The sequence below is a fragment of the Carassius auratus genome, chromosome 44 (genome assembly GCF_003368295.1).
Source record: "Carassius auratus strain Wakin chromosome 44, ASM336829v1, whole genome shotgun sequence".
Lineage (NCBI taxonomy): Eukaryota > Metazoa > Chordata > Actinopteri > Cypriniformes > Cyprinidae > Carassius > Carassius auratus.
The window spans coordinates 9104483-9123580 of NC_039286.1; the positions used below are offsets into that span (position 1 = coordinate 9104483).

General features: G+C 36.4%; 2 protein-coding genes across 3 annotated transcripts; both read left to right on the top strand.

The window, feature by feature from the left end:
- Positions 1–2288: 2288 nt before the first annotated feature.
- LOC113061995 (zinc-binding protein A33-like) lies at positions 2289–8125 on the top strand. Its single transcript, XM_026231495.1, has 6 exons — positions 2289–2522; positions 2850–2930; positions 6812–7045; positions 7137–7275; positions 7411–7437; positions 7533–8125. Exons 1-6 carry the CDS (start codon positions 2304–2306, stop codon positions 8078–8080), a joined length of 1248 nt encoding a protein of 415 aa, XP_026087280.1. The 5' UTR covers positions 2289–2303; the 3' UTR covers positions 8081–8125.
- Positions 8126–10006: 1881 nt separating this feature from the next.
- LOC113062402 (small integral membrane protein 13-like) lies at positions 10007–14800 on the top strand. Of its 2 annotated transcripts, none has more exons than XM_026232230.1 (3): positions 10007–10182; positions 10885–10969; positions 13161–14800. In XM_026232230.1, exons 2-3 carry the CDS (start codon positions 10894–10896, stop codon positions 13349–13351), a joined length of 267 nt encoding a protein of 88 aa, XP_026088015.1. In that variant the 5' UTR covers positions 10007–10182; positions 10885–10893; the 3' UTR covers positions 13352–14800. The 2 variants fall into 2 exon arrangements, with proteins under 2 accessions (XP_026088015.1, XP_026088017.1); XM_026232232.1 differs by having other exon boundaries at positions 10029–10182; positions 10888–10969.
- The last annotated feature ends 4298 nt before the right edge of the window (positions 14801–19098 follow it).

Sequence of the window (19098 nt, forward strand, 5' to 3'; positions counted from 1 at the left end):
TGTACTGAAAGGCTTAATAGGTAGCCTAATGTGCACTTTATTTACTTAATCCAACCTGAATCCACACTTCTGCTGGAATCCTGCCAAACATTTTGAAGAACAGATACTTGGTTGTTACTGTAGATCCAGATTAAAACCAAGATTTGGATTGTGTGATCTGATCTGATTTCAGAAAAAAAAATTCTGCTGATACCTTCATTAACTAAAATAAACATTCATCCAAATACAAACAAACACACATGAATCTAACACACCAAATACAGAGACACATTTATATGTATAAATACAGGAGGAGCTCTGACATCACTGGAGTTCAGTGAGAGATTCAGAGAAAGTGAAACTAACTTGATCAACAATATACCATTGAAACAACAGATGAAACAATCAACTTTTAAAATCTGATGATTCAACCATCCTTGTGGATCTGATACTCACAGGTAAGTGATGGAAATATCAGAGAGATTGTCCTGAACAAATTTCTAATGGAAGTGGTCAAGATTATTCATTTTGTCACCCAACATAAAGACTTAAGAAACAGGAAGAAAACGTGGGCTGACAGACTGAACACACACCTACACTGCAGCTGAAAATCATATTTAATTACACTTGATCAGACCATGTATCAGTTTATTTTGTGGAGAGATGTTTATTTATAGTCAGGTATTATTTATATTTTGTACTTTGTTTCTTATCTCAAAAGCAAGTCTAGACTGCTCAGTGAGTTCATGTGTGTTTAACAATGAGTGACTGTTTCTTGGACTATCAATACAATTTTAACATTTTAATATAAATAATGATTAAATGTTCATGATCTGATTTGATATTAAGTTTGAAAAAGAGAAAGAAAATCTTTAGAGAACTTTTAAATTACTCTCTTTTAGAGTAAAATAGCAGTGTAGAGTTGCTCACACGACTGAATGGACTCTGCTTATCTACCACTGGCTCTGCACCCCTTTACTTAAATTCACTACTAAAAAAACATAATCACTAAGTTGGAAAAAGGATCAGCCCCTTGTGTAAGTATTTTATTGAACCTCATTATGCTTTAATTACAGCCCGTACGTAGTCTGTTGGGATATGTGGTCAGTTTACACTTGGCATTAACATGCGATCACCGTGATCCGAAACAAACAGATCGGATCATTAGTCAATCAGAACACAGCACGTTTACACTTGGCAACATCAGCTGACTTCATCTGGATAACCGATCAGATCTGTCTTTTTGCGCAATATTTAAATAAGTCTGCAGACCTGAAATATTGGGTTTTCTGTTGAAAAGCATTTTCTGTTGCAGGATATTTAACAAATCAAAGACAAGTGTGTGTTACCTGTCCACCTTCGAATGCAGACACGATTACAGAAATCCAATCACAGTGCTTCCTCGACTACCTCTGATCCAGGACACGCTGATCGGATAACATTCCAATCAGAAACGTGTTTACACTTGTCTTTTCAGGGTGTATGTGGACAACATCCGGATAAAAGTCAAAACGCAGCCTCTGTTTCTGCTAACTGCACATCTAGACTTAATATAAATAAATTTGATGGTGATTGTTGGTTGACTGCAGTCTTCAAGTCATTCCATAGATTTTCAATGGGGTTTAATTCTAGGCTCTAAACCTTCTTCCCATTCACAACTTTCTGGCAGAGGCCAGCAGATTTTCCTCAAGAAGTATTTTGCCCCATTCATTTTTCCTTCTATCCTGACAAGTGCTCCAGTCCCTGCTGCAGAGAAACACAGCAGAACAGAATATTACCTCCTCCATGCTTTTAATAGAGGAATGCTGTTGTTTGGACATTAACATTGAATGTTATTATTGATGGTGACAAGAGTGTCTTGCCACCCATAGTTGATGGTTTGCTTCAGTTGCACTACCAAGGACTGAAATGCTCCAGGAAAGCTCTTTTCATGCTGAGCTAATCAAAATGAACACAGCTGATCACAGTTGAAAGTCAAATGACTTTGTGTGCTGTTGAGAAGGTGATTAGCTACAAAGTTTACAAGTGGTTTTTAGGAGGAGGGGGATCCTTCCGACTCATCAGTGATTTTTTTTTTTTTCTGATGTTGGTGTTATATCTTTCACTTCGATGTCATAAGTTGCACTTAGTAAAATACATCTGGATAAAACAACTGTGTCCATCTTCATTTCAAGCTGCAAAGTAACAAAATGTGATTATTTTAAAGGGGGTGATTCTTTTTTTATACCCACTATATCAAGTGTGTCCAAATTATAGACTAGTATTGTAGGTGATTTATCTTCATGGTTTCTTTTTCTCCAGGTATGTCATCCTTCAGTGGTCTAATGACTAAGGAGCTTCAGTGCTCCATATGTCTGGATGTGTTCACTGATCCAGTCACTGCTCCATGTGGACACAACTACTGCAAGACCTGTCTGAATAAGTACTGGGACAAAAGCCAGACCTGCAACTGTCCATACTGTAAAGAAACATTCAACCAAAGACCTGATCTCAAGATTAATATCACACTCCGAGAGCTCATAGAGCACTATAAACTCAAAAGTGCTGTGAGTAATCTGGAGGACTATACATGTCAGAAACATGAGAGGCCGCTAGAGATGTTCTGTAAAGATGATCAGACGTGTGTGTGTCTGATGTGTGCTGTGAAAGAACACAAGACCCACAACACTGTTTCTGTAGAAGAGGAGAGTCAAGAGAAGAAGGTAGACTTATTAACAAAACTGATTTTAAAGTAATCATGTCATGTGATTTTATCAAATAAAATAACTACAAATAAAAACATATTGTAAATTATATGTCACAAGACAGTAAATCTTCTTTATGATAAATATGTCTGCTTTGTTCTGTGTCTATAGACTCAACTGATGAAGACACAGAAAGACGTGCAGCAGATGATTCAGGACAGAATCAAGAAGATTCAAGACATCAAACACTCAGCAGAAGTCAGAAAAGTTAGTTCAAAATTCTGTAATAAATTGTTTTGTTCAGGGGACTTCACTGTTTGTATCAGTCCGCTTTCTTTGTTTGTCCACACAGTCGGTCTGTGTATTAATGGTGGGGATTTTACAGTGACTCTTTCTGCAGACAAGTGACTGTCTTTGTAAGTCACTGATTTTGATTCATTCACTTAATCGACTCTTTCAAAAACACCTATTCATTCAGGAACAAACTGGATATTTTTAGTTCAGAATTGCAAGAGGTTTACTTGCAATTCGGAAATAATAACTCACAATAAGTCCCAATTGAGATATAAAAAACCCTACTATGTAAGTAAAGTAAAGTAATATCACTTCTCCTCAACATGACACATGATTTTAAGAATTTTTCAGTGTAAACGCATCAGGATGAAGTTTAATACTTTGGTTTAGGAATTTAGAAAACCCCTTTAAACACTGAAGCATGAGGAAGAGTATAATTGATTCTTGCCTTAGCAGGGGCCACCCTAAAAGAAAGCCTTGCCACCCCTGCTTCCACCCCAGTTGGCAGCAACTAATTAAAGGTTATGGCCAATTTGAAAATTTACCAGCGCGCATCTTCCATGATTCTTGATCCCGCTCCGAACTCCCGAACTGATTCAAATGATTTGCGATCCCCAAACTGACTCAAATGATTCGCGAACCCGCTTTGAACTCCCGAACTGACTCAAATGATTCGCGAACCCGCTACGAACTCCCGAACTGATTCAAATGATTTGTGATCCCGCTCCGAACTCCCGAACTGATTCAAATGATTTGCGATCCCCAAACTGACTCAAATGATTCGCGAACCCGCTTTGAACTCCCGAACTGACTCAAATGATTCGCGAATCCGCTACGAACTCCCGAACTGATTCAAATGATTTGTGATCCCGCTCCGAACTCCCAAACTGATTCAAATTATTTGCGATCCCCAAAATTACTCAAATGAATCGCGAACCCGCTTAACTCCCGAACTGACTCGAATGAGTCGCGAACCCCCTACGAACTCCCGAACTGATTCAAATGATTCGCGATCCCCAAACTGACTCAAATGATTCGCGAACCCGCTTTGAACTCCCGAACCGACTCAAATGATTCGCGAACCTACTCCGAACTCCCGAACTGATTCAAATGGTTTGCGATCCCCAAACTGACTCAAACGATTCGCGAACCCGCTTTGAACTCCCGAAATGACTCAAATGACTCGTGATCCCGCTCCGAACTCCCAAACTGACTCAAATGATTCGCGATCTCCATAACTGACTCAAATGATTTGCGATCCCGCTACGAACTCCCGAACTGATTCAAATGGTTTGCGATCCCCAAACGGACTCAAACGATTCGCGAACCCGCTTTGAACTCCCGAAATGACTCAAATGATTCGCGATCCCGCTCCGAACTCCCAAACTGACTCAAATGATTCGCGATCTCCATAACTGACTCAAATGATTCGCGATCCCGCTATGAACTCCCGAACTGATTCAAATGATTTGAGATCCCCAAACTCTAATAATTTACAAAGTATTTATATACTGTAATAATATTTTTTTGTTGTTGATATAAAAACAGACCTAAGCCATAGCCTTTAAAATGGCTTAGAATGCATTATATAAAAAAATAACGAGGCAATAATGATTGGTTAATAATAACACTGTTAAAATACATAATGTAGGCAAATACAAAATAAAAAAATTATGTACACGTTATTACAAATGCCCCGCTCTGAACTCCCGAACTGATTCAAATGATTTGCGATCCCCAAACTGACTCAAATGAATCGCGAACCCGCTACGAACTCCCGAACTGATTCAAATGATTCGCGATCCCCAAACTGACTCAAATGATTCACAAACCCGCTTTGAACTCCCGAACTGACTCAAATGATTCGCGAACCCACTCCGAACTCCTGAACTGATTCAAATGGTTTGCGATCCCCAAACTGACTCAAATGATTCGCGAACCCGCTTTGAACTCCCGAAATGACTCAAATGATTCGCGAACCCGCTCCGAACTCCCGAACTGATTAAAATTATTTGCAATCCCCAAACTCTAATAATATACAAAGAATTAATATACTGTAATATTTTGTTGTTGTTGTTGTTGTTGTTGCTATAAAAACAGATAGCCTTTAAAATGGCTTAAAATGCATTATATAAAAAAATAATGAGGCAAAAATGATTGGTTAATAATAACACTGTTAAAATACATAATGTAGGCAAATACAAAATAAACAATTTATGTACATGTTATTACAAATGCCATGTGATTGCTGCTGTTACACTTACAGGACAATCAAATCCTTGTTTAGGCTACTGACCAAACATTTCATTCAAATATTCACTTAATCTTTCATTTTTGGCCACCTTTTTGCTATAGATGACACAGGCTTTATAATTTCTTCAACAAAAAACGTGCATATCACAACCCTTACAAAAATAAACCATGGTTTTATCATAGTAAAACTGCTTAGTTTCCTTTTGCATGACTTCTGAATGCTTGAGACTATAAAATAAACTAGAGTCATAATAAAGTTATAGCCACAGGTAAATGTCGAGAGCTACAATTGTGATTTGTAAATAATAAAAATAAATTTTTATTTGATATAAGTAATTTTTTCACCTCTATAGTAGGTTTTTTTCCATCATCATATTTGAGGAAGGGTGGCACAACAATAAGGTGTTGTTATACACGTCTCTGGGAATGTGTGCTCTACTACACACACACACACACACACACACACACACTGAAGCACGCGTGGTGTTTTCAGCTCTTCACTATATTGATGCATGATGAATGCTACACATGTGCAGTCAGTGCGCTATGAGAGGATTTCACCATTTAATTTAATAAAACTATCGTCATTTATTCGTATCGTATACACAGACTGACAGAAACGGCAATGTCTTTACGACAACCTGTCAAAATAAAATGTCGGTATAACTTGAAGAAATTCAAACAGAAATATAGTACTATTGCACAGTAGAGTATACTATACTTCAAGTATTAGCATACTTGATATGCTATACTTCCTATTAGCTAATAATAATAGTTAATTAAAAAACACAGAAACTCTGGTTACAACCCACCAAAATAAAAGTTTGGTCTAACTCAAAGAAATGATGTAAGAAATTGCTTAGTAAAATATACTTAAAAAAAGATATACTAAAACATTATTTTAAAGGAATATCACACAAGTTTTCATAGACGTTTTAATTTAAGCTTGCCAAAACAATAACACCATATTTTTCAAAAACAATTTCTAAATGTACATTTGTATTTGTGCCTATAATGTTTATTTATTTATTATTATTGTCAGCTAATAAAACCTATGCTTCAGAGACCATATTCATATAACTTCTAAGGCTAAATGTAGCTCTTGACTGGTTGAGTTAAATGGTGATTAACACTAAACAGTAGAAAATCAGTTGAGTCTCCCCAGCTGGAAATGTCATTGGCTGTTAAAATCTTGTGTTTCTTATGATAAATTGACATATTGATAACACTGAACCTTTTATAATGCTCTTAATTACGTTGATGCATACTGTATGCATTAGTGAGTGTGGTGGTGCTTATGGGGTATGGCCACTTATTCCTTATATGTTTGTAATGTTTGTTATAACTGTTTCAAATGCAAGACATTGATTGCATGAGATTAAGTTTGTAAATGATAGCCTGTGTCCTTTTGTAGTGTGCACATATATTTATCATCAAACTGTGATAACTGTGACTAAATTTAGTATATATACGTCTGCCATATGTTGCCACCCCTCAAAAATTCCTGCCCCCTTCGCGCCACCCTATCAATATTTTTCTATATCCGCCCCTGTGCCTTAGCAAACATTGCTGATAATTTTTTGATTGACTTGGTTGAGCAGAGAAACACAGAAGAGGAGAAAGCAGCCCGTGCTGAACTCTTCACTGATCTCATCCGCTCCATTGAGAGATGTCAGACTGAAGTGATGGAGATGATTGAGGAGCGGCAGAAAACAGCAGAGAAACAGGAACAAGAGCTGATTGAAGAGCTGGAGCAGGAGATCACTGAGCTAAAGATGAGAAACACTGAGCTGGAGCAGCTCTCACACACTGAAGATCACCTCCTTCTCTTACAGGTCAGTGAACATCTCTCTGATCAGTGATAATGCAGTACATGACACCATAACACTCCCCATGCTGAAGGATTTCTCCTGTCTCCTGCTGTAGAGTTACTCTTCCCTGTGCAGCCTTACAGACACCAGGAGCTGCTCTGAGATCAGTGTGAAGACTCAGGAGAGTCGGGAGACTCTGAGCAGAGCTCTGACTCAACTTCAGGACACTCTAAACAGCAAACTCATTCAAACTAGTATGTCAACTCTTTGATCAGATAAAAACATAATGATGTACACTTTTTTTTTAAATATAACCTTAAAGATGGTCTATAATTCCACATATTAAAACATCTTAAAAATCTCATGATGTTTTATTGAAACAGTGTCAGAGCTGAGATGGATGCAGCAGTATGCAGGTACAGTTTTTTGCTGTCTGTGTTACAATAGATTACATTCTCAAAGCTTCAGTACAGTCGGATTAAAAGCATCACCATGAAATCTGTTTTCTCAGTGGATGTGACTCTGGATCCTGATACAGCTCATCCAGACCTCATCCTGTCTGATGATGGAAAACAAGTGAGACATGGAGACATTAGACAGAAACTCCCAGACATCCCAAAGAGATTTGATTTCCTTGTAAGTGTCCTGGGAAAGGTGGGATTCTCCTCAGGGAGATTTTATTTCGAGGTGCAGGTGAAGGGAAAGACTAAATGGAATTTAGGAGTAGTCAGAGAATCTATTAACAAGAAAGGAGATATCCAGCTGAATCCCAGTAATGGATACTGGACCGTGGTTCTGAGGAATGGGAATGAATATTGGGCCTATGGTCACACTACAGTTTCTCTATCTCTGAGAGTGAAGCCGCAGCGGGTCGGTGTGTTTGTGGATTATGAAGAGGGTCTGGTCTCCTTTTATGATGTGGATTCCAGCTCTCATATCTACTCTTTCACTGGCCAATGTTTCGCTGACAAACTCTATCCATTTTTTTGCCCATGCTTTAATGATGGAGGTAAAAATTCAATCCCACTGATTATCACACCTGTCAATTACAATAAATGAGTTGTATCCCCTTAATATGTTTTAGAAACACTATCATCCCAAACCTCCTCCTGCCCAAATTAACTCAGCTCTCTGTGCATCTCCATCTGTCAGTGGATCACCAGCTTCCTGACAGACAGGCAGCAGCTAGGAAAATTGTCATCCAGCACCTGTCCCATCAGCACTGGCGCCCCACAGGGTTGTGTCCTCTCCCCACTGCTATTTTCTCTCTAACCCAATGACTGCACCTCTAAAGACCCCTCTGTCAACCTCTTGAAGTTTCCAGATGACACCACACTTATTGGCCTCATTCAGGAAGGTGACGAGTCTGCTTACAGACAGGAGGTTAAAGAGCTGGCTGTCTGATGCAGTCTTAACAACCTGTAGCTTAAGACACTCAAAACTGTGGAGATGATCGTAGATTTCAGGAGAAAACCCCCTGTTCTCCCTCCACTTACTATCATGCACAGCACTGCAATGACAGTGGAGACATTTGGGTTCCTGGGCACCACCATTTCCTAGGATCTGAACAATGGGACAATCAAATTGAGTTCACTGTGAAAAAGGCCCAGCAGAGGTTGTACTTCCTTCACCAGCTGAGGAAGTTCAACCTGCCACAGGAGCTGCTGAAACCGTTCTACTCTACCATCATTTAATCTGTCCTCTGCACTTCTATAACTGTCTGGTTTAGCTCAGCTGCCAAATCTGCCCCCTGACCTGATTTTCTGACTTCTGAGCAAATCATTGGTACAACCCTCTCTTCTCTCCAAGAACTGTATTTATCCAAAGTGTGCAATAGGGCTGGCAAAATCACTCAGGACCCCTCACACCCAGGACACTCCCTCTTTGAACTGCTGCTGTCTGGTCTGCTCTACAGAGCACTGAGCACCAGAACAGCCAGACATAAGAACAGATTCTTTCCTCAGGCAATCTGTCTCATGAACAGTTAACAATAAACGAGGAACACACAACACTATTATACATTATTTATTTAACACACATAATATTATTTACATGTCAAAATTGCATATATCATACCTGTACATTTTTGTCTATATTTTATATTGTGTTTTTGCTATTTTGTACATTGTCTATTTTGTATATATGTATATTATTATTTTTATTATCTGCGGTCTGTCGTGTCACTGTAATCTGTGTGTGCCGTGGAAGCTTCAGTCACTAAAACAAATTATTTTTATATTCTGGCAATAAAAATCATTCTGATTCTGAGAATGAATTTTTTTTTTATTTTATTTTTTTTTATAATAACATTTCAGGTAATAAGAAAAAGTCTGGTAATTTATGTCCTCTCATACATGATTAGAAAAAAAATAAAATAAATTGATTGTAAAATGTAAGCTGCTCTGCTTATATGTACATAATTGCAGCATTTGAATAAAGACATACATTTCTATTAATTGTTGTGTGTTTTTCAAACCAGTGCAGGGCCAGCTGATTGTTTGGGTTATGTTTAATCAAGATGTTTTTGAGTGTAATTCTTATATTTCAAGTTCACAGTCACAGGTCAGAGTCATTGGTTTGATTCCAAGCAATGCAAAAACTGATTAAATGCAATGTAAGTTGCTGGATAAATGCAGTTTAACTCCGAAAAACTTAGGTCTCACCAACTGTTTTTAGTAAATGATTCTAATTTAATTCAATAATGTTTTTTATATAGGAATACAAAAACGGTTAAAAAAGTAAAGACAATGTTCTTGGTACATTCAGACTGATTTTCGATTGGCCTACTTGTTGTCCTGTAGATTCATAAGAAATTAAAAGAAGAAAAATTTAATAAAATACAATGACGTTGTGGAGTGGGTTAAGTTTCATTATTATTATTATTATTATTATTGAGTTAATTTCAGTGATTTGACGTTTGGATAAAACTTCAATTCCCACAAGACCACGCGGCGGAATGGAAGGAATGAGCTCTTCCGGGTCATCCTCAGATTCAGATTGCTTGTGTTGTTGAGGCTCGAGTTTGCTGTTTTCTCGCTCTTGTCTCTCCTCGGTTCATGTCACAGTGATGTAGATGAAGGGAATATTTGAGGCTCTCCATGTCATGCTCTCCCGGCCTCTGTCCCGCGGGATTCGGCGTGAAGACTGAGGCGTGAACGTCTGTAAGTCTGCTCATAAATCTGCTCAACTGTCATCTGCGTGACTCACATTAGACCCACACCACTCTCTGTGTACAATCACTTTATACTGATATCACAAATGCAAAAAATAGATTTATCATAAGATATCCTCATATACTCTTCATTATAATTTTCAGTACCATGGTATATTTAAAGTACCATTACCATTTGATGCCATAACTGTACTACAGTACACATGGTATTATCATGGTAACGTTAGTGTCTAAAACCGTAATACCATGATAATATGTTACATTGTAATGTGCGCGCGCGTGTATGTATGTATGTGTATGTGTGTGTGTGTGTGTGTGTGTGTGTGTGTGTGTGTGTGTGTGTAGGTTGTGATATCTTATATTCAAAATATGTCTGATGTGCAAGATTTTATATTTATATGAAAATGTAAAGATTTGATTGATATGCAATTTACATAGACTTTGCAAAAAGATGAATCTTTTTTTTTTTTTAATTACTACACCAAAAATCTATGCTACAAAAAACGTTAATTTATGCCTGTGGATGCATTTCTGTAAATTGAATAATTGATGCATATATTTGTAAATATTTTATGTAGTACTGAATTGAAAAAAAGCAATAATATTTCTAATCCCATTTTCTTCTTCTTTTTTACTGTTATGGTCAATAATACACATATAATCAGAGGTGTGTTTTCTTTGTGTTCATTAGGAGAGGAGGATGTGGCAGAGTGTTGGTTTGACCGTGTTGGTGATCGTGGCCACGCTGATATGTGTCCTCCTCTTCATGCTCTTCGGTAAGTATCTGCTGAACACCCTGAGGAAAGATCCTGCAATCCTTCAGCAAATGCAGTCACATGTTAAGTGTGTCATGAGTGTTGTCTGAATACATTTGGGGTCACTGTAGCTTATCTTAAACTAGAAATTCTAGGAATTGTATGATTCTGTCAAGTCTATTGAGTGGATGCTTACTCTGTGATCTGATGGTCATGATCCTTGTCACATTTCTGAGGAAAAAGTCCCACCTCCAGTTAGAGGAGTTTCTCTACAGTGACTTCACAGCTGTGAATTATGGGCTCATGTGTGAGAATGTGGTCGGTTCAGACAAACACTGCAGTAATTTAGCAGGCTTGCTGACTGTCAACAACACAGACGTCTCATCTCCAGAGTTCACTGTGAGTTGAGTGTTGACTTTAGTCGAGGTCTGTCTGACTGACCCACTTCTGTTAAAGGCACAGGAGCTGTTAAAAGTTTTCTGTACTGTAGAAACATATCAGCTGTACATAAGTTTGCAATGTCCAGCATGTCACTAGAGAAGTTGTGTCCTCATGTCAGATGCAGGCTTGGATCAGATTTATGTAGGTCATTGCACTAAACATGTCAACACTTATGTGTTACTATATGAAGAAGAAGCTTTTTCTGCATTGACTAAAATGTCTGAATATGTTGAAATCAAAATGAAAATTCTACCAAGAATGAACCTAGTTCATATTTTACTATCAACATGAATGCATTAGCTAACATTGAAAAACAATGAGCAATTTCCACGCTGCATTTGTTAATCTTTCTTAATATTAGTTCATAAAAATTCAACTGTTGATTGATTTTTCCCCTGTTCGTTCATAAAAAAAATAAAAATAAATAAATAAATAAATAAATAAATATATATATATATATATATATATATATATATATATATATATGTATATATATATATATATATATATATATATATAATGGAAAATCATATAAAAACTTGCTATTTTAAAATTGCATTTGTTAATGTTTAAATGAACATTAACCAATATTAATAAATGCTGTAGAAGTATTGTTACAAACGGAATCTTTTTGTAAAGTATCCAGAGGTTTTACATATGACTCTTATTATGATTCTTATTAGATTTGTGTTTTATCCCAAGATAAAGATACAAATAATTGCATAAATTAAGGTTATAGGATTTTTAGGATATTTTAATTATCTTTTGCATAAAGAAAATTAAGATTTTAATCATGAAAATTTTCTCACTAAATTCTCATTTCCATAATGTGTCCAGATATTTTACATTTTATTCTTATTACGAATTTATATTTGTTCCTGAAATACTTTTTTTTTTTTTTTAGGATATTTTGCACTGGCATTATTATTATTATTATTATTATTATTATTATTATTATTATTATTATAAATTTTCAGAATAAAGTCGTATTACCATAATGTTCCATATATTTCATATTTGATTCCATTTTTATTCCCATTAGAATTATTATTTTACTTTTTCATATTTTACCCAATCATCACAGGGAAAAAAGAATAAATTGTATTTTGCATAATTACAGTTAATATTGAGAACGTTCTGACATTTCCCCACCAAATTCTCAATACCATAATCCAGTGGTTCCCAAACCTGTCCTGGCGTACCCCCAACACTGCACGTTTTCTTTGTCTCCCTAATTAAACACATCTGATTCAACTCATCAGCTCATTAACCCATGTGATAATGAGCTGATGAGTTGAATCAGATGTGTTTAATTAGGGAGACAAAGAAAACGTGCAGTGTTGGGGGTACGCCAGGACAGGTTTGGGAACCACTGCCATAATCCATTCAGGTGAATTACATTTTCTTTTTTTATTATGATTATCATAAGATTAAGTTACCAAGTTCACATTTTTCTTCAATATCAATCAAATTATTTGAGATTATTTTGTATGAGAATTTTTGACATTACTTAATAAAACAGTTGGGTCACAAAGCAAAATCTTAATGTTTGTAACAAAAAGCTTGGGTTTCATTAACAGAAGTTGCCGAAGATTTCTCAGCAAAATGAAATGTAAATCAAGTTTGTCATGCATCTGAAGTGCATGAGTTCACAAATATTTGTGCAAATGCCAGCTCAATCCGTGCTTTATTATAAAGTTAATGCAAATGAACCAGAGTCAAATTCAAGTTAGGAATGCAAAGCCGTATCATCTGTGTGTCCTGTTCGTAGGCTGGTATGTGGTGTGGCAGCTCTTCCTGTCTAAGTTTAAGTTCCTGCGGGAGTTGGTGGGAGACACTGGTTCCCCGCAGGCTGAAACCGAGCCCTCTGAGTCCGAGGGGGAACGCAGCTCGCCCCCGACACCCCGCCACCGACCCAAAACCGCTCGCCAAAGGATGGTCCCTCCTGACAGCACTACATAGAGTCCTAAAGCAGATCTCCTCCAGCTCAGCTCATAACCGTTATGCTGTTTTAGGCTGGACGTGAGGTTATTTCTGCATCAGTCTCTGTGCTCTCCTTCACGTCTGCTCAATCATCATGGCTACACTTGTTCACGGCGGGTCTGAAGTCACGGTTTCTTGTATGAACCAGCTCAGCCACACATTCATGTCCTGACTAACACGCTGCGTGGATATATGTGTCATATATTTATGCGAGAGCATATCGATATGTATTTGTTATCATTTAACCAATCTATTACTGACACAAGCTCACTAAAAGCAGGCCGATGAGCAAACTTCCAGTGTTTCTGTGAGCTAACCGCACTACTATACACACTGACTCTGACATCGATGGAAGCCTGTTTCTGCCACCGAAATAAAAAAAAGGTAATTATGATTTTTTTATCTCACAATTCAGACTTTGTTTCTCACGATTCTGACAGAATTGAGTTTACATCTCACAATGCCTAGTATAATTAGCTTTTTTATTATTTAGTTTCCATGGTGGAAACACAATAATACAAATAAAAAAAAATTAAATAAAAAAAAAGCTAATTATAACTCTCTCATAATTCTGAGTTTTAAAAGGTAATTGTGAAAATAACTTTTTCTTTGTAATTCTGAATTTGTATCTTACAATTCTAACTTTTATCCTCACAATTCTGACTTTTCTTCTTAGAATTTTGAGTTTATATTTCACAAATTTTACTTTTCTCTTTTTTTACGTAATTCTGAATTTTCTTCTCTGAATTGTGAGTTTATATCTCAAAATTCTACAGTTGTGTATCAAAATTGCAGTTACCTTTTTTTTTTTTATTCTGTGGCGGAGACGAAAACCAATTGTAAATTCACAATTGTGAGAAGAAAAAAGTTTATGTATCATAGTTCTGTGATTTTTTTTTTTTTCTTCTCAGAATTGTGAGTTTATATTTTGCAATTCTAATTGTAAATTTGTAAGAATTTTTTTTCTGTGACTGAAATGGGCTTCCATACACATTTGTCTAACGAGTGCAATGAAAGCTTCTTTATTTGTCATGAAGTAAACAAACGTTTGACAGGACTGCACACACCGTTAGTGTCAAGAATCTGCACATTAGGATGATGTCAAAGTTCCTTCGCTACCAACACAGCACAGAGTTTTATGATGGTCACCTCCGCTCTTCATCCTTGTGCTCTGGCTTGGTTTAAAGCCGTCCTGTCTGAGCAGATGGATCTCGGATACGCCTGCTGTTCCCATTAGAGCTAGAAAAGCTGCACTGACCTCAGGTCAGCCTGACCCTGCCTGTGTGTGAAACTGTGTCCACAGGTCAGCTTGTGAGGAAATGCCGTTATCACCAATGTAAATGGTCACGTTTAGTTACATGTTCTTTTTTTTGGTCCCTTTTATGACAGTAGATGTTTTCCCTTCAATAAATGTATTTCATAAAACAGTGAAGTTGTATGTGAACTCCTACTTTAGTTTTAATGATACTTTTAAAACAAATAATTCTGACAGTCTTGAGTGGCTTACTACTGTCATTTAAATGATGGTTCTTTTCCAAGGTATTGTTTTGTACTTAATGTAATAAGTACTTACTCATGGTTTTGTGTTTTATAATCAGTTTGGTGGCCATATAAATTTGAACAGGTATGGCAGTAGTGATTTTGCAGCACTACTAAAAGTAGCCACAAGATGACAGTAAAATGATGAAATAGAACTTTTTCTGTCAGCAAATTTTGCTGCACTTCTAAAAATGCGCATAATGTAATACAGCAGGTCACGAAGGTGTGAACTTTTTCAAACAATCATACATTAAAAATTGATAAATAAGCTTCTACTAGAACTTCAAATTGATTAGCTTTACTCAAACGTTTAGAGAGAAAAAAAAGACCATATATTAAGTACTGCATATGTTATTGCAAAATAAATTTGCATAATTAAACTTTATTAATTATAATTGCTTCAGTAAATATATACATGAAAAGTGTTTTTGCTTCACTACTAAAAATGTCCACCAAGTGACAGTAAATGCGAAAAATTGCTAAATTGATTGGCTATATTTATATGCTAACATAAAATGTACATTTAGTATTAAATCCCTATTAATTACAATAGCATGTAACAACGTACTTTCTAAATGTCATTTAATTACAGTAATAAAATAATTTAGTTAAAAAAACCATTTTGTCACATTAACTAGCATTAATGTGACAAAACAATACAATAGTAACAATACTATTGTACACTCAACCAACTGTATTTATTACCACTGCCTTATGTTGCTGCTGTTCATAATGTGTATATATAATCCTACATTGCATTCCTATTTATATTCTTTGCATACTCTGCTTAATACATAGCAATTCCACCGTACATTCTGTACATTCTGCACTTATATGTATATAAAACACTATATTCTTGCACTTCTGGTTAGATGCTAACTGTATTTCATTAGCTCTGTACTTGTACTCTGCATAATGACAATAAAGTTGAATCTAATCGAATCAAAAAAATTAACAAATGCAAAATCACCTTTTGTGCACTTGCCTTTCGCTCAGAGGCCCGGGAGTTGCCCATTATTGGTAAGGTACCCTGAGACAAAATAAGAATTTTCTTGTTTAAACCTGTATTTTAAAATTAACATTATGTATTTTTATTAAATTTTATTACTTACTTCAGTATAAATTATTATCCACAAAGTTACCGAAGAGCCTGATTTTTCTCTTAGACAGTTAATATTTTTAATGCCAGTCACCAATTATTTAATTAAGTATTGCGTTTAAAAAAATTACACTTTTAGTGCCCAAATACCTAAAGACAAAACAAACAAAAAAAATCACTCCCGAGCGCCACCTGGTGGAGATGCATGCAGTGGACATGTAAGTGTCTGCAGCTGCTTTAATCAGCAACCGACCGTAATGTAATTCTAAAGAGAGTTCATGGCGCTATCTCTATCCATATTATTTTAAAACACGTTCAAATATAAATATATATGCTGGTTAAATCAAATGAAAGAGCTCAGAAAAACCTGGCCATTAGTGTTTGACCAGAAATGCAAGATTTCAAGCACTTATGCATACACTGTAAGTAGCTTATATAATTTTTAAGAGAAGTGCCTATCCCTCTCTTAGTCCACAACATTTTAAAACCTATTGAAATATATGCAGCATTTACGAAATGAAAGAGGCAAGAGAGGTTTGCCATGTACAGAAGCTGTAATTTTGAGGCCTTAGAATACTTTACAGGAAATGGTTGTGGTAAGCCACGGAAATAACATCATCAGAGCTGCTCTGGTCGCCACTGTATTCACAGGTCAGACCTTCCGGTACTCAGGGGTGCAAACATCAAGGCTGCAAACCTGTGGTGTCATTGTTTGTGATGCAGCAAACATGCTCAGCAATGCAAAGTACCTTACTGCTGTTGCTTGTCAACATCAGGGGTCATTAAAGGTTTATGAAAGCATCTGGAAAAGGTTTAATGCTGAACAGATGTAGATTTTTGGCAAATTGCATGAAAACTAGTGGGGGACATTTTGACCCCTAACAAAAGTTGTAACAAAGTTTGTACAGCTTTGAAAAAACACACCTATGTGTCAACTTTGCATGCACATTCACAACCCTAAATGAGAAATATTCAAGAAGAGATAAATAGAATAACCAATATTTTAAATAGTTTATAAAACTGAGTGTGATTCAAATTGACCCACAACACAGCAGGATGCTTTCAAAGTCTATATGAATTCAAAATCCATTTTGGATTATGCAAGTTGCAAACGATTATCATACTTTGAGTATTTTTTTTGCACTTGAATACTAAAGGGAAATGTGTTTTTTCCATTAAGTTCACATGAAGAAGTGAATCTGGTTGGTTGACTCATTTAGTGTGAGGCAGTGATTGGACAACTCAACCCTGCCTCCTCAAGCTCTTTGATTCAGTGCAGAACCAACATGAGACTCATCCAAGACCACAGAACTCCCTTGATGCTATTATTAGAGGGAGATAAATCACTAAGAAAGGGTCTTGAGAGAGCGATGGTGAGAATTTAACACTCTCTCACCATGTTTACTGAAAGTTTCTTTCTAAACGCTTTCTCTTTGTCTCCCTGAGGAGAACTTAAGTACTGAATGCAGAAAATGTTTAAATCGTTAATTACGTGTAAGTGTCAGTCAGTGGATGCTGATGCTTTTAGAGATTTGTGAGTTGGCATTCCTTCGTTCCCACCAATATTGTTAGCATTCATTGCCATGCTTAAAAGCACAAAGGAATGACCGATAGCATGTGAAATTTAGTTTCAAGATGATTTATGTGGTGTTTTTGCCATTTATCTCAGTGTCTTTTAGTTCTGAATGCAGATTATTTTCCTATTAAATATATAAAAAATGAAGCTTTAACCCTTGTGGATTTCCATGGACATGAATTATAAAGTATAAATATGTGGGCGCCGTTTGTTAAGCGGCTCACGCTAAAACTAGTTTTTTTGGGCAAATGAACTGTTTATGAGTGTTTAGAGTTGCATCGCTTCAATCCTTCTTTAAGGTATACCACGTAAAAGTAACCGGTTTTGCATTTGTAGCTAGTCATGAATTTATCAACTGAATGTTTGCACAGACATTTACTTTAATTAGTGTGCATTTGGCAGACACCTTTTTCAAAACACGTGTTTATGTGTTAGGATATATTTTTTTAAAGCATTATAGATGTAAAAAATCTGAGAATTAAAGGCAGCAACTGAACTTAAAGGAAGTATTCATCCAAAAATGAACATTTGCTGAAAATGTACTCACTCTTATCAGGTGTTTAGACTCTCATTCTGATGGCACCTATTCTCTGCACTCATTGGTGAGCAAATTATGTATTGCTAAATTTCTCAGTATCTGTTCTGATGAAGAAAAAACAACAACTTTTTTTTGTTGACCTGACTTTATTTGTGGTGCTGCCCATTAGACTACTAGGCTTCCATTGGAAGTCTATTATTGTAAATTAGTTTCCCATTTGTTTTCACATCCTAACGATTGGAGCAGTTTGTTTAATGGTAAAAGCATTTCTTAAAACTTACAAACAAGTCATTTCTTCATTTGTAAAATCATTTAAAATTAAATTAAAATTAAATGTATGCATTTAGCAGACGCTTTTATCCAAAGCGACTTACAGTGCATTCAGACTATCAACTTTTACATATCATGTGTTCCCGGGGAATCGAACCCCCAACCTTGCGCTTGCTTGTTTGCTAAAGCAGTGCTCTACCAGTTGAGCTACAGGAACTCTATTTAATTTAATAGAAACCTAAAGTTGAATGAATTATGGAACAAATTGACACTGCTATATGTAACTGCAGTGTGCAGGGAATGATCCATCAAAAAATGTACCCATTAGCCACTGGTAATGTTTGCTGAAACTGGTGCACAGCTGCACAGAACCGCAGAGCACCTGCTGCATGAGCTAATGTCCTTCATCTCACCGCAGGCCCCTCGCTAAATCATCATGTGCATCTGTTAAAAACATTGCTAGGTGAAAAAAGATGAGTTGGCGTAATAAGAATCCTACCAGATTAGATTGGGCAGACATGTGGTGTTCCTACTGCACATCTCAGAATGTTCCAGCAGGTTAATGTTAATGATGATATGGTGTGGCACTCTGTCCAGACCATGCTCGACTTACTCTTCGATCCCTTTAGCATGGCCTCTCATCATCGCCGCTAACCCACACGAACCATGATACATGCTCATTTCATTACAGCCTGGAATGGAAA

What these genes read in the sequence shown, in the direction of transcription:
- LOC113062402 (XM_026232230.1), top strand. Translation starts at nt 10,894, where the DNA reads ATGTGGCAGAGTGTTGGTTTGACCGTGTTGGTGATCGTGGCCACGCTG. An exon ending in CCTCCTCTTCATGCTCTTCG is followed by an intron (nt 10,970 to 13,160) that starts GTAAGTATCTGC and finishes TCCTGTTCGTAG; the next exon opens with GCTGGTATGTGGTGTGGCAG.
- LOC113061995 (XM_026231495.1), top strand. Translation starts at nt 2,304, where the DNA reads ATGACTAAGGAGCTTCAGTGCTCCATATGTCTGGATGTGTTCACTGAT. An exon ending in ACTCAGCAGAAGTCAGAAAA is followed by an intron (nt 2,931 to 6,811) that starts GTTAGTTCAAAA and finishes TTGGTTGAGCAG; the next exon opens with AGAAACACAGAAGAGGAGAA. An exon ending in CAGCAAACTCATTCAAACTA is followed by an intron (nt 7,276 to 7,410) that starts GTATGTCAACTC and finishes AAACAGTGTCAG; the next exon opens with AGCTGAGATGGATGCAGCAG.